Source organism: Mastomys coucha, unplaced genomic scaffold (assembly GCF_008632895.1).
Source record: "Mastomys coucha isolate ucsf_1 unplaced genomic scaffold, UCSF_Mcou_1 pScaffold22, whole genome shotgun sequence".
NCBI lineage: Eukaryota > Metazoa > Chordata > Mammalia > Rodentia > Muridae > Mastomys > Mastomys coucha.
The window spans coordinates 58,271,245-58,286,260 of NW_022196905.1; the positions used below are offsets into that span (position 1 = coordinate 58,271,245).

At 43.5% G+C, this 15,016-nt stretch overlaps 1 protein-coding gene and 1 long non-coding RNA gene across 3 annotated transcripts in view; one reads left to right on the forward strand and one right to left on the reverse strand.

Moving 5' to 3' along the window:
- Klhl5 (kelch like family member 5) overlaps nucleotides 1-4,721 on the forward strand; it is a 61,986-nt gene extending 57,265 nt beyond the window's left edge. For both annotated transcript variants that reach the window (XM_031342403.1, XM_031342402.1), the window contains exons 10-11: nucleotides 1,076-1,247; nucleotides 3,565-4,721. In XM_031342403.1, the coding sequence (XP_031198263.1) occupies nucleotides 1,076-1,247; nucleotides 3,565-3,621 (229 nt within the window). In that variant the 3' untranslated portion in view covers nucleotides 3,622-4,721. The remainder of the gene's footprint in view (nucleotides 1-1,075; nucleotides 1,248-3,564) is intronic.
- On the reverse strand, nucleotides 60-14,526 carry LOC116071042. The gene is made up of 3 exons (XR_004110686.1): nucleotides 14,293-14,526; nucleotides 459-548; nucleotides 60-340 (listed from the first exon to the last, which is right to left on the reverse strand). It is a non-coding gene; the product is annotated as an uncharacterized LOC116071042 (long non-coding RNA).
- Nucleotides 14,527-15,016: the final 490 nt, after the last annotated feature.

The following is a 15,016-nucleotide window of genomic DNA, read 5'->3' on the forward strand; positions in this document are numbered from 1 at the left end:
ACAGCTTTTAGCCCTAGTGGAGGACCTAACAGGAGCAACGATTTGGCTTGCAAGCCGAGTCTTCATATATTTTTTTATTTAGTTTAAGGACAAGAGAGAATTGAATGCATTTTACAGGAAGAATCACTAGAATCATGTGTGAATGCTCCAAAACAGAAAAAAAATATGGTTCACATGGAACATGAAGGATGACTGTGTGGCCAGAGAGCCAAGCGTGACTGAGACAGAGAGCCAAGGGCGAGCACTGGAGAGGAACCATTGTGAGAGAGCAAGCTGCACAGAGCACTAGGGCAGAGAGCAGGTCTCCCAGAGCGCTGGGGCAGTAGCCAAGGTTCTAGATCTGAAAGAGGAATGTGAAATCAGTGAGTACCGGAAGGGAGAATGGATCCAATTGTTTAAAGTCGGAATGCTTTAGCTAGAGAACTAACTGTAAATGACAAGAAGGGGGTCAGACTTACGATCCAGACGCTGATGATACTCAGCAGTCTCTAATAACAAGCAGACCCGGTGCTGCTGCAGAAGGCAGGAAAGCTCCAGCTGCATCTCATCTGGAGTGGGGAGAAGGTAATTACAACACTGTTCATGATATGATCCAGGAAGGAAAACCAGGAGTCTTTAACAAGACTAATTACACCAAGAAAAGACAGGTGTTCACACACACACACACACACACACACACACACACAAACCATCAAAATCAATATGGCATTTTAGCATGACACCACTGAGCAGGTCTAGTTTAAAAAGAGCAAGAAAAAAATGGACAGCTACCATATTTGAGAATTTAAGTCATCTTGCACAGAGCTTAATATATTGCTCTGCCCACCACATTTTCAATGGGGACACTGAAGCCTTGAAGCAATTTATATATCTTGAGTTCTTTAGTGTGCTATATCTACTAAATGAATCTGTAACATCATAAGGTGTTTTTTAGGAAAATACTGATCTTTTTCTCTGAAATGTGTTCAGCATATTTATATCAGAGATCAGACAGAAGCTAGACTTGCAGGACAAATGTTTGCACACAAAACGTTTCAAGAGCAATGTCAACTTGAGTTGTAAACTTTTCTTTCAGATATGATCCCAAAACAGACATGTGGACTGCAGTGGCATCCATGAGCATTAGCAGAGATGCGGTGGGCGTGTGCTTACTTGGTGACAAGCTGTATGCTGTCGGAGGTTATGATGGACAGACCTACCTGAACATAGTGGAAGCTTATGACCCCCAGACCAACGAATGGACCCAGGTATGCCGTTTCCGTTTCTCCTTGTCTTACCTCTCTCTAATCCTGAAAACATCTTTCCATAAGACACTCTCAACTTTGTCCAACATTGACATGCATCACTCAAATGTGGGGGCTGAGAGACTCAGCTGTTAAGAGAGAGCACTTGCTGCTCTTGCAGAGGACCCAACTTTGGTTTTCAACACTTAAACAGAGCCTCACAACATCCTCTAGTTCCAAGGGATCTGATGCCCTCTTCTGGACACTATAGGCACCGCAAACACATGCACATACATAGATGCAGGCAAACATTCATACACATAAAATAAAAACAAACTAGTCTTTTTTAATGTGATAAAGTTGCCTCTTGACTAAATATTAAAAAACAAGATGCAGTATCTGATTTTATACCAAAATCCAAATTCCTTCAAAGTATAAATTAATATGCAGAAAAATCATGAGCCACCATTCGTTTGATAGGATGTTGTAGCAGTGGTAGAGCTGACAGGACCACAGAGGGCTTTACCAAGGGGAGGGAATATTGCAGAAAATAAGCAGTCAGAAATACTTGAAGAGTTCACCTATAATCATTTTTAAATACTCAATATTTGGGAGTATATTAAATTTCTGGTTATTATCTAATAAACATGACAAACCTAAATTACATTAACAAGCAAGAACTCAATGTGGCAAGCTTATGAACGGAAGCCTTCTAGCTTAACCACATCTCTTTCTGGAGGGGCCTATCTTCTGGGGAGAGCAGGGGAGGCAGAACATTAAGCAGCTGGTCATGCTGTGTCTGAGGCTAGGAAGTATAGAATAATAAATATCAGTGCCTGTCATAGACAGACAGACTGACAGACAGAAGGGCAGGCAGGCAGAGACACTGGACCTGGCAAAGGCTTTTGAGTCCTCAAAGCCTGACTCCTACTGACACACTTTCTCCAACAAGACCACAGCTCCGAAGAAGTTCCAAAGAGTTTTTCAACTAGAGACAAAACATGCAAATATCTGAGCCTATGGGGACCATTCTTATTCAAACACCACAGTGCCCCACTCTCTTTCCCTTCTTAATTCAGTTCAGGACCCAAACCTAAGGAATGACCCCGCCCACATTTAGGGGGGTCTTGGGAAATGCCCTCACAGACACAAGCGGAGGTGTTTCCTACTTGACTCTAAAATCCAGTAAAAATAAAGATGAAGATAAGCTGCAAAGCAGCCTGAGGATGGGATGACAGTAAGAGTGTACAAGGGAGCATAGTCTAAGAGGATTTCAGTCATGTGGTTCAGTCTTCTTTCTTCAGTGGATGAGATGACTCAGTGGAAGGTGCAAGAGGAGGGTGTTCATCCCACAGATGCTCAGACAAAGGTCACTGACCCAAGTCATGGCCAAGCAAATTAAAGCAAGCTTTTTTTCCATTAATTTATTTATTCTCTTTATATCCCAATATCAGCCCCCACTCTCCTCCCAGTCCCCCCCAGCTCCTCCCTCCATCCCCCTCGCCTTCTCCTCTGAGAAGGGGGAGGCCCCCCTGTAGGTATCACTTCACCCTGGCATATCAAGTTACCACAAGGTTGGACACATTCTTTCCTACTGAGGCCAGACAAGGCAGCATGGTTAGGGGAATGAGATCCATAGGCAGGAAGAGTCAGGGGCAGCCCCCTCCCCAGTTGTTGGGGAACACGCATGAATAAAGATCAAGCTGCACATCTGCTACATATGTAGGGGTCACGTAGCTCCAGCCCAAAAGCAGAACATAGGCATAACAAGTGGAAACAGTCTCCTGAAGCAAAGACATGGCTGTAAAACGGTCAAACAAGGTGATCATAGCAATCTCCTGAAACCAAGGCACAGTTGTCATTTCTGGAACAGACAGTAAAGAACTATTCATAGTTAAGGTTACAGGTGGGGCATAGGCCAATCCATGAGAAGCAGAGATTTATCATAAACAGGAATGAGCCTAGTTAGTTTTTACTATAAGTCAGCAATCTGGAATCACACAGCTGTCTTGTTTAGGTGCTGCTAATACGTCTGATGCTGTTCTAAGGACCAAACATGTGAGCTTACACTTGTAGTACCTGAACAATAACTGCGTTCATTATACTGTGTTAGTAAATGGGTAAACAGACATTTATAGAAGAACTGAAGTGAGATTGTAAAGTCTAGAGCCTCTGATAGCCCACTGCCAGCATTGTCCCAGAGCAGGAAGTGGTTGCATTGCATTTACTAAGCTGTCTAACTAAGCTAAACTGTCTGGCTGTCCTGTCACTCACTGTTCTCACAGTATGCCTCGGGGTACCTTCCTCACACCCAACACCTATGTCTCTTGTCCATTTTCAGGTCGCTCCACTGTGCCTAGGAAGAGCGGGAGCCTGTGTTGTGACTGTGAAGATATGACATCGTTCTTTGTCCCCTATAGAGAGGTGCTCTCTCCCTCTATAACACAGACATTCCTCCCATGGATTCATTCTTAGTGAACGTGCAGTGCCACATTCCTAGGCACAAAGTGCCTCATTTCAAAGTGAAGATATTGAAACAGTGGGGAAGGAGTGGACATACCAGGATGGGATACTTCATTTCTCAGTACATTAAGGCCACAGCTGGAGGACTGGGAACATACCTTCTTGGTATACAATATGAAGACAATCCAGCACTAACTGGATTCACACTGTCCAGAGTTATTCCAGTACAAGCATACAAACTTCTAAAATGTTATTTTATAAGTTTGTCATACATGAGCTTCCATACTTTTATCGTTTAATCAAACTGCTATTTTAATGACGTACTAAAGACTATACTAGCTAGCTTTTTCAGGTACAATGATATTATGTTTGCTATAGTTGTGAATTTTATTACTAAAATTGGTTTAACCCAAGAATAAAGAAAAACACATAAGGCATTAAAAATAAGACTGACCAAATAAAAACTTGATTGGATCTCTGGGTCCTACTTAAATAGCCATTCCATTCCATCTAGATCCATCAACTGTGATAGGATATCACTGAGATTAAAGCAGAATGCTTACATTAAAATATGCAAGTTTGTGTAGAGAAAATAAATGCTATATGCTCTTTGATGTTCTCCCACCTAACTAGTATTTAATTATGTGGATTTATTTTCTTTTATGTTACAAAAGTTTATTTGATTTTGTCCTTTTGATACTGACACGATTGTTTGTCTGTTCCTGTGTTCTGTCTGCTGCCTTGTTCCAGACATGTGGACACAGTTAGGAACCATTGTGCTTCTTTGTAATCAAGAAACTGGAGTGGGGGGTGGGCATTGTAACTGAATATTTGGAAAATAAGTTTAAAGCATTTGTTACTCAAAATTTTGTACATTTGTAAATTCTAATTACATACATGAGTGTTAATAGTGTCTGAATTGTTTATTGTTTGTAAAATGCCCTGAGCAGCAATATTGTATGAAATTCTTCTAAGGGACAAGTCATTACCTTAATATAAAAATGAATATGAACTAAAGTCCCGTCTTACAAAGTACAATGTTATGGTTAATATATTCTTATTTTATATTAAGATAACCTTTATTTTAGTTGCTTTCTTTAAAAAGTGAATCACAGTTCCTCTTTATTGAACTAAATTTTTTTTTTTTTTTTGGTTTGGGTTTTGTTCTTTGAGACAGGGTCTCACTACATAGCCCTGGCTTGCCTAAAACTCACTAACTGGACAAGATTGCCTCTTAAGTGCTGGAATAAAAGGCATGCACCTCCATGCCCAGCTGGCTCGTTAATATTTAAGGAAAAGTTGGTTTAAATCAATCATAGAATTGTATATATATATATTGCTTTAGGAAAGGAAATGCACAAAGCATTTCAAACATCTTAAGTATTAAGTTCCATTACTGGAGTAAACTGTAAACAAATCTATTAAAAATAAGCATTAATTCCAATACATTATATATAACCAAGACAAGATGGACAAATTCCTAGTTACACACAGATTATAAAAACTGACTCAGAAACTGGACAGTCTGTGCAGATCTGTGATGAGTAAAGAGCTCGTCATACAATTCCTGAGAAAAACAATGTCATCTTTTTTGGCAGTAGAATGAAGGAGGAGAAAATTATTATTATTAATTTTTAAAACATTTATTAACATATAGTAGCCTTTTGTGGCAGGGAGGGGGGATTAGGAAGAGGAGACTTCCCTCATCCTGGTAAGAGGCTTTTCTGAAAACCCACAGCTGACAACACAGTAAATGAAAAAGAGAGACCTTCACCCTGTGAGCCAGAAACCGCCCCTGCTCTGGTGCTGTTCAACACTGAACTACAGTTATGACAAGGAAATTAGGCAAAGAGAAAGAAATAGGGACTTCAGATTAAAAACAAGGAAGTAAAACTATATTGGCTGACAATATAATACTACACTTTAAAAAGTCTAAAGAATCCACGCACAAGCTCCCTAGGTAAGTACAGTTTCAGTAACGCCGCTGTATGGAGGATCTCACAAGGTTGGTAATGTTTCTTCTACACACTAACAAAGAAAAGTGTGATAGAATGAAGGGAGCAGTGCCACTGAGAATGTGGGGAGGTGGCTGTGTGGATGAGCACATCACTGAGATAGAGAAGATGTAAATACCAAAGGGCATCTTGTGTTCACATGCTGGAAGGCACAGGGGAGAGCAGCCCACTGTCTTAGCTTCAGCACTCCCTACCGAGACCCCAGCAACTTTGTTGGACTGAGAAATTTAACCCTAAAATGCATATGTAATTACAAGAGCCCCACAAGGACCAGTAAAACAAGCATCTTTAATAACAGGGAAGTGAGATCAGACTCAGTTTTCTGGTTTCAACTTTTTTTTTTTGCGAAGTTACATTAATCAAAATAGTATGGTTTATAAGTAAACATGCAGATCAATAATATGGAATTAAAAGTCCAGAAGTGACTATAGACTTCTAAAGTGCACCAGACTCACTGGTTTCCAGGAAAGATGCAAATTGCTTAGGAAGAAGATGCACATGGAGAAGAGATCTGAGCCTTTCACACTGGGTGCAGTACAAAGTAATCAAAAATCTAAACACAGGGATTGAGACCACAATACTGAGAAGACAGACATGGCCTTGGTGATCTTGGACTTGGGGGTGGTTTTGTGGATATGAGACTAAAACCATAAGCTATACACTAATTAGACATCACAGACCAGGCCAGGCATGGTGGTGTGTACCTTTAAACCCAATGCAGAGGCAGGTGGATCTCTGAGTTTGAGGCCAACCTAGTCTACATAGAGCAACTCTTGTCCTGTCTTAAGAAAGAAAAGGAAAGTGAAGTGGCTTGAGGTGGCTCAGTGGCTTAGAGTAAACTCTTGAGTATTTGCTGCTTGTGCTAGAGGACCTAAGCTTGAATCCCCAAAAGCCATGTTCACATAAACAGGGCATGGCTGTAACCCTTGCACTAGGGAGCTGATTCAGGCAGATCCCAAGAGTTCTCTGGCCCATCCACCAAGCACAAAGCAAGCTCCCAGTCTCGTGAGAGGAAAACACCTGTTCAGACATGCCCAAAATTATACGAAGTGAAAAAACCATCTCAAAATGGGAGAAACTAGTTGCAAATTATGTATCTGGCAAGAGACTAGAGTTCTAGAATATAAAAGGAATTCAAACATCCAATAGCAAAAAGACAGTCCAGTTAGAAATATGCAAAGGACTTAAGTAGACCTTGCCAGTGGAGTGCTACGCATGACAAGCACATGAAAAGATGTTCACCATCACTGGTCATTATGCAAATCAACAGCCCAAAGAGATGCGGCGTCACGCTCACTGGGATGACTGTAATTTTAAAAACAGAAAATGAGTGTTGGAGAGGACATGGACAAATCAGGCCTTTCGTTCATCTGCACAGGCAGCTTGCTGCAGTACTGCTGTGTGGCCCAGCAATCCCACGCCAGACTGTATACCAAAAACTGGAAACCTGTTCAAACAGAAACTTGCATACACAAATAGCCAAGGCAAGAGTAAACACAACAACCAAAAGGAGGAAATGGCCCAAGCACCCACCAGGTTGTGTTGAGATGAACATGTAACAGAATGTACTCAGTCATAGGGGAGTGGGCAGCTGGTGAGCGCTACAACTCAGATGAACCCTGATACAGTGTGCTGAGTTTCCGCTCACTGGATGAAATATCCAAGATAGACAAAATAGTACAAAAGGCAGATCTGTGATCAACACAGACTGTGGGAGACGGTGGAATATGGCTACCTGAGTAAGGAGTTTCCTTTTGGGATGAATGTTCTGGAACTACTTTCTGGTGATAGTTCTACAACATGGTGAGGGTATAAAGCATCACTGGTAGGAAACTGTTGTCTTACCACTACTCTTTGAAAAGCTTCATCAGAGAGCTGGGCATATCTGCCACTAATCCCAGCAGTTGGGAAGCCCAGGATCTGTGAGTTCAAGGCCAGCCTGGTCTGCTTAGTGAGTTCTAGAACAGCCAGGGCTATACCATGAGACCCTGTCTGAAACAATAAATTAACCAAAGGATTTATTAAAGACACTATATTTTTCTTAAAATGACATAACAATACACATTACTGAGATTAAAATTCTGAATTTATAAGCATTTCAAAGAAGATTTTTTAACATAGTTTTTAAATAAATGAATTTTAGAACTCAGACAAGAAGAAAGACTCTTTAGCTCTTTAGTCCAAGAAGAGAATGAGATAGAGCTTTGATTGAGAGCATCGTGACAACTTGACAGCTACCTTCTGTCCCCTGCCCTGGGGTGACAATTTCCCCTGGGCTAGTGAGGCTCAGTCAGGCTGAGACCAGCCTTGACTGGGGAGTGTGGGAAACGTTGCATATTTTGACTTGATTGCTTTGCTTTGTGGATTCTAAACTATACTTGTGTTATTTTAAATGGTTTTATATTATTGTGTTAATATTACATGTTTTAATGTTTATGTCTGACTTCGTAGAGAGTTATTCTCAGGACACTGCTTAAAAACAGGTCTAGTTCTACATAAACTCTACTTAGCAAAGATCTATTACCACTCTGTGTGAGGAGTAGTAGTGTGTGTGGGTGTGTGTGTGTGTGGTGTATATATGTGTGTGATATATGTGTGTGTATGTAGTGTGTGGTGTATGTGTGTGTGGTGTGTGTGGTCTGTGGTATATGTGGAGGGTGTGTGGGGTGTATGTGTGTGTGTGTGATCTGTGGTATATATGTGTGATTGTGTGGTGTGTGTGTGGTATGTGTATGGTATGCTGGTGTCTATATGTGTGTATGTAGTGTGGTGTGTATATGTGTGTGTGTGTCTAGTATATGTATATGGTGTGTATGTGCACCTGCACATGTGCACAGACAGAGGCCAGAGGCTGATAGCTAGCATCTTCCTTGGTCACTCTCCATGTTAGCCTCTCACTGAACCTTGAGCTCAAAAATGTATATCGACCATGTGGCCAGCAAGCTCTGGGGACGCTCCTGCCTCCACCTCCTCAGCTGGCTGCTGTGCCTGACTTCTCTTGTGGGTTCTGAACTCGGGTCCTCATGTTTACATAGCAAGCGCTTCACCAACGGAGCCACCTCCAGCTGCTATTGCCACTTTCTAAGATAGTAAAAAGATGACATTAAGAATTCAACTAAGGAGAAACACACCCACCGCCATGCCACGAAGTGCTGGCAGGGAAAGACACCCAGAGACCTGCCTGCCACCTCACAGCGTGGATGGGCTGCAGACACCTAGAGGCCCACTTCCTACGATGCCAGGCAGCAAACAGGGAGGAGGAGGTCATCCAGGGGCTGGCAGCCACGTGACCCGCCTGTAGCAGGAGCTGCGACAATGGAAAGTATGTGGCGGACAGTCAGGAGAGAAAGGGAAGCAGTTTGAGCATTGTGAAGAGAGATGGAACTGGAGAGGGTGAGGAGGAACAGCCATTGTGAGCACCAGCCCTGCCACTTGAGGCTGTGCTGGAGTCCCGGCCCAGGCTGCCCAGGAGGGCTGTGTCTAGATCTGTAGCCAAGCAGCCACAGGGTCTGTAGGCTTAGCTTTTTCAAAACGTACTTTATTTAAGGTTCTTAAACCTCTCTTCTAGCCCACCAACCAGGGGTAGGGGAGAAAGAAGGTTAAAAGGAAAGAGGGGTTGTGGGTCTGTTTAGAAGTAGTTCTTTGGGGCAAGTCCACTCTTCATTGTCAGAATACCAGCAGTACAGTCCAATAGCAAACACGTGAATTAGGAGTGGCGGCTAGATCCAGCAGAAACAGCAAGGTTCCACCGAATCGGCCTGAATCAACAGAAGCAGTCAGAATGCGCTGGAATACCATGTGCATTTCTCTCTATGAAATGACAACCAGCAAAGACCAGTGAAGACCAGCAAAGACCTGAGAAGTGTCACACAGTGTAGCAGTGCAAGAGCACCCTCTCACTGCCTGTGGGTTCCATTTCTCTTCTTTCTAAACATCATGCAACCTCTCAAGGGTCTGTTTTCAGTGAAACATTACATGCCCTCCCACAAGACAGCTTCTAGAAAAATCTCACGTGACACAGCTGAGTTGTTAAAGAAACCAAAAATTTCCACTTTAGGGGGTCAATGTAGATGTCTGTGGCTCATATTACCACTAAAGACCCTGGGACATCCCTGGTCTGGGAAGCTGCCTGGGACCACATAAGATGTCCAAGGGCTGTGCAGAACATGCACTGACCCTCACTGGCTGCAGCACTCAGGAGAGCGGGCCCTGCACCTCGTCTGGGCAACATAGTGGCTGGCCCTGATGGCAAAAGGCATGGGAAAGCGAGCCCCACCCAAGGGTGTGAGAGGGGGAGAGCTGGCCCAGCCCCAGTGGGCCAAGCACCTCACCTGGGCAACATAGTGGGGCTGGCTCTGGAGGCTTGGATGTGGTTGAACCAGCTCCTGACTCCGCCTCCTGCCAATGGCAGCATTGGATGGCCTAGCGGGAGCTGTGCTGGAGAGCTTGGTGCAGATGCGGGACAGCCAGCAGGTTGGCCAGCACAGCAACCACCCAGGCCCAGACCCACAGCTTTTGAGTTGGCCCACTCCAAATCTACATCATCTGTGAACTGTCAGAGAGTGTGAAGGGCCCGGTCCTGCTGACCCAAAGCTGCAGGATCTCCATGACACAGGGCAATAACAGGATAACAAGGAAGAGTCCTCATAAGGATTCAATATTGATGACGTCACAGAAGCGAGAGGCCTTGAACCAGAGCAATGGTTCATTGCAATGCACATTTGCCAAGTGAAGATGCTGTGGGACACACTGTGACACGCTATAGCTTCCTCGATGAGATGCTTCCTATGCTTTGTTTTGTTCTGTTTTGTTCATATGTTTTTTATTTTCTCTTGAGGGGGAGGTTGCAAGGGTGGTGGGCAGATACGAGGGGGCGGGGAGATGAGTGGGGGACTGGGGGGTGCATGCTCTTTAAAGTTACACAGTTTTGTAAATATAGGATAAGCTGAGTTTAACAACGATGCCCATGGAGTAGGTTTTGTGGCCAGCTGAGTCGTGGCTCCACAGGAGGTTAGCAAGAAGCCGCTGTGCAGAGAGCTGTCTCTGGGCAGCGACTAAGAATAGCTGCACCCTGTGAGAAAGGCAGAGAGAAAATACCACATGACAGGTTTGGCAGCGCTGACCTACTTACTCGATTCTGTATCAGAAACACAGTGTCGAAGCTGCGGAGGACGTAAGGGAAGGAGTTAATCCAACAGAGAATTCCTTTACCTCTGAAACCTTCTGATCAATACGGCGCTGAGCTAAAGGGTAGGAGGACATACGTCTTACACACAAATCGATCATAAAGCAAAGGAGGGGACCACCTGTTAATTCACTCAGAGCTTACTGGAGGGTATTTTATATTTATTTTTGTTTAGCGTGCATTACTATATTCCTATTTGTAGTTAGCATGTACCTGTTCTGCCTTCTCATATAGGACCTCACTCCCTTTGTATGAACATAGATTTGGAGGAGCTTTGATGTTTGGGCGGAGTCACACCCAAGGGAGTGGAGTGCCGGGTGAACTAAGAGAGTCCCAGAGGTTTCACTCTTCGTGTGCTGGGAATGGAGGCAGGCTAGGGGAGGGCTGGAAAGTAGACTGGGGGATGGGAAAGCCAGACCATCATCAGGAAGTAAGGGGCAGTGAGGGATGGTGGCGGTATTGTACGTATGCAGAGGGATGTGTGTGTGTGTGTGTGTGTGTGTGTGTGTGTGTGTGTGTGTGTGGAGAGAGAGAGAGAGGGAGAGTGAGTGAGAGAGGGGGGAATCAGCTCATTTGTTATTTTACATACCAATCCTATTATTAAATAAATCTGGAATTATTGTTTAAAATTGAGGATAAGGAGAAGGAACATACTGAGTTCAATTCCCTGCACTCACACCACTGCCTCATAACCACCTATAACTCTAGCTTCAAAGGATCCTGAGTCCTCTTCGAGCCTCTGCAGGCACCTATATTCACAAGCATGTACACCCCACTGCACAAAATCCCTCCACATCCATGCATGTATATATAATTTAAAGTAGAAATCTTTTTTAAGTAAAATTAAGGCTAGTAATGAAGAAGAAGGAGGAGAAAAGAGGGAGGAGGAGAAAGAAGAGGAAGAAGAAAAGGAGAAGAAAGAAGAGAAGGAGGAGGAGAGCAAAGCCATCTCATTAGTCCTGGCTGGCCTATAGCTCAGAGATCTGCCTACTTCTGTCTCCTGAGTGCTAGGATCAAAACTGTGTACCACCATGCCATGACTCCAAACTATGTGCAGGCCTGCAGGTGACTGCAATAACTTCTGGATGCAGTCTGCAAACAGGCCCTATTTTTTCAGCCCGTCTGCTCTTCCTCTCAACCTACTTACAGAATCATGTGAACCACTTTCAATGGGAATATTAGCAGACATCTGTTTCTTTCCCTCACACACATTTTCAAATGTATTGACATTTTACTCAATATTTGGGTGTTGGGAGAGTTAATGCGTTACACATGGAATGTGAAATAGTCAAAATAAGAAATGGTCATCACAAGGACATAGAGAAGTAGAGTTGGAACTGAGCTGGAAGCTTCCTCATAGCTGGTTAGCTTCCAGAGTGCTGGAAGGTGCTACACCGGCAGCCGGGGAGGAGAGTCATCGAGTCTTAATCCAGCCGTGGACCCTGTATGCTCACTACTAACGAGATGCACCCATGAGAGCAAGAGACTATTGCTAGTGTGACTATTATGGAGCTAGCAGCATCTCTCTGCTTTAATTTAAAGACTGCTCCAGGAGAGGGAATCTATGCCTGGTACTGTAACCTCATCAAAAGCTGTGGCTGGGGATGTCGTAAGTCCTACTGAGAAATCTGTTGATACTTTGCTAAGCGGGTGCTGTGCCTGTCACATGCTGCCTTTTCTACATATCGGAAGTTTACGATCATAGATCAGTGCTGCTCTCGGCTTTGGCCAGAGAAGGTACCTTTCATAATGGGCAGTGGTTACGGCAGACTCAGAACTGGAAATAGGTAACCGTTGAATACTCGGGCCTGAGTACGATATTTGTACCTCCAAGATTAAGAGCACATCATAGAAGGGGGGAAAGAAAGAGTGCAAGAGAGGCTGATGAGATGACTCAGCAGGTGCTTGTCGCCAAGGTGCTGAGTTTGATCCCCAGAATTCACATTGGGGAAGGAGAGAACCAATTCCCCAAATTCGTCCTCTCACCTCTACATGTACACTGGGGCATGCATATGTGCATATATGCACACACACACACAGTACATACATACATATGTGTTTTAAGGACTACTATCTTCCAGGCACACCATGATCATTGCAGCTCATGAACACACAGTGTCTATGATAACCTGATCAAGACAATGGTATTTTTTATGTAATAAGGAGGATACATTTATAAAAGCTCCTTAAGATATTTGTCACAATCTAAAGTAAAAAGCCAGGGCTACTCAGAGAAACCCTGTCTCAAAAATCAAAACAAAACAAAAACAAAAGAAAAAGAAAGATATGAAGTATATTTTCTTTAAGACATCAAAGGACAGTTGGAACACTAAAGACTGGGAGGATAAAAAAAAAATCTTAGCGACAGAACAACCTAGAGTGACAAGCTGAGCATTGAGCCACTTGACCTGAGACCTTTGGCCAAACTCACAATCTCACCCTTCGGTTTTGTTGACCTCCCAGGAAACAGGGTAGAGAAAGGGACTGTGGGACACAGCAGAGGTTCAGACCACAGCAGAATGACACTGCAGCCCCTAAGCCTTACGACTCCTAAGGTGAGGGTGAACCAAGGCCACATGTCCCACTGTCAGGACACACACTCACAAATCATGCTGATCCACGATGCTGTGTGGTTAGAGTTAGTAGCTCAGTGTTCTCTTTTCCATCAATTACAGTGTGCTTTAAAAGCTGAGCTAAAGAGCTGGGCGTGGTGGTTCATGCCTATAATCCCAGCATGTAAGAAGCAGAAACAGATGGGTCAAAAACTGAAGCCAGCCAGACTACAGAGAGAGGATACAGTCTGAGGGGATCATGTGGTCTGTCAGTGACAGTCTATAGTAAAAAGCGGCAAGTATTATTAGAACTAGAAATACATTTAAAATGTGTATTTTTAAGTCTGTAGTACGATAAAGTTCCAAGTGAATGAACATTTCCCTGAGGCTTTTTGAAGACTCAGAGAAAAATGCCTGGTACAAGGCCATACCACAGGACTCTAAGCCTGACAACGTGGCTCAGACTTAAACGTGGTAGAGCATTTGCCTAACAAGCACAAAGCCCCCGATTGAATCCCCACCATCACGGGAACAAGATATAGTGGGCCATACCTGTAATTCCAGCACTTGGGAGGTAGAGGCAGAGGGTCAGACGTTGGAGATCATCCTTTGCTATGAAAAGAATTGGAGGCCAGCCTAGGCTACCTCAGACCCTGTATAAAATTAATGGGGGGGGGGCTCAATACGAAAGGAGGGGGAAGGAGGAGAGATAAATAACACTAAGGATGCTTTAAAAGTCTATAAGAAATCATTTTTTATATTTGTGTAGAATTATATATAATATATATATATGTCGAAAAACCAAAAAAAAAATTTTTTAAAGGAAATTATGCCACTCGGGGTGATAACGGTACCTGTAAAAGCTATAGAGTAACTAACAAAAGCCCCAGTACCAAGGCATAAAAAGGCCTTTCTTCAAGGTGTTAGTCAGGAGAATCCAAAAGCCTCCCAAAACAATCGCTGTTGTGTTGCAACATTCTGTCCAATCACATTAAGGCAGTAACAGGCCTGTGATTGGACGGGAATAGAGAGGTGGAGCTAGAAGTTTAGCGAGGAGGTCGGAGGTCAGAGAAGAGGTGAAATCATCATAGAAGCAGGTGAAGATGACAATCCAGACCCTACGTGGTTTTAAACAGCCACAGGTAGCTAAGGTTTTCACAAGGTTAGAATAATTGGGTTAAAGCATTATCTTTATCATTTGGCTCTGAAATTATTGTATTGGCATCCTATCAATTGTTATCTTATTGATATATAAACCTCATTGGATAATTAAGCCTTAAGAGTTATGTTTCTACCAGGTAACTAGGCGCTAGACGACTGGTTGTGGGGTGTGTGGAGCGGTGCATGTAAGAGATGGTCTTGCTAGCTGGGAGAGGATAGCAGGAGCTGGCCCGGACATAGTGATGAGGCCAGCTGGTGCCAGCAGCGGCACTAGAGCAAAATGTGGACTGGCAGACCAGGAAAGATTGCAGGAAGATTTCTTTTTTAATATCTCCTGCAACACTGTTGCTTTTTGTTGCCTCTCAGAAGTTGAAGATAAATCCCTATGACTGAAGACACCACATGTCTCAGACCTAG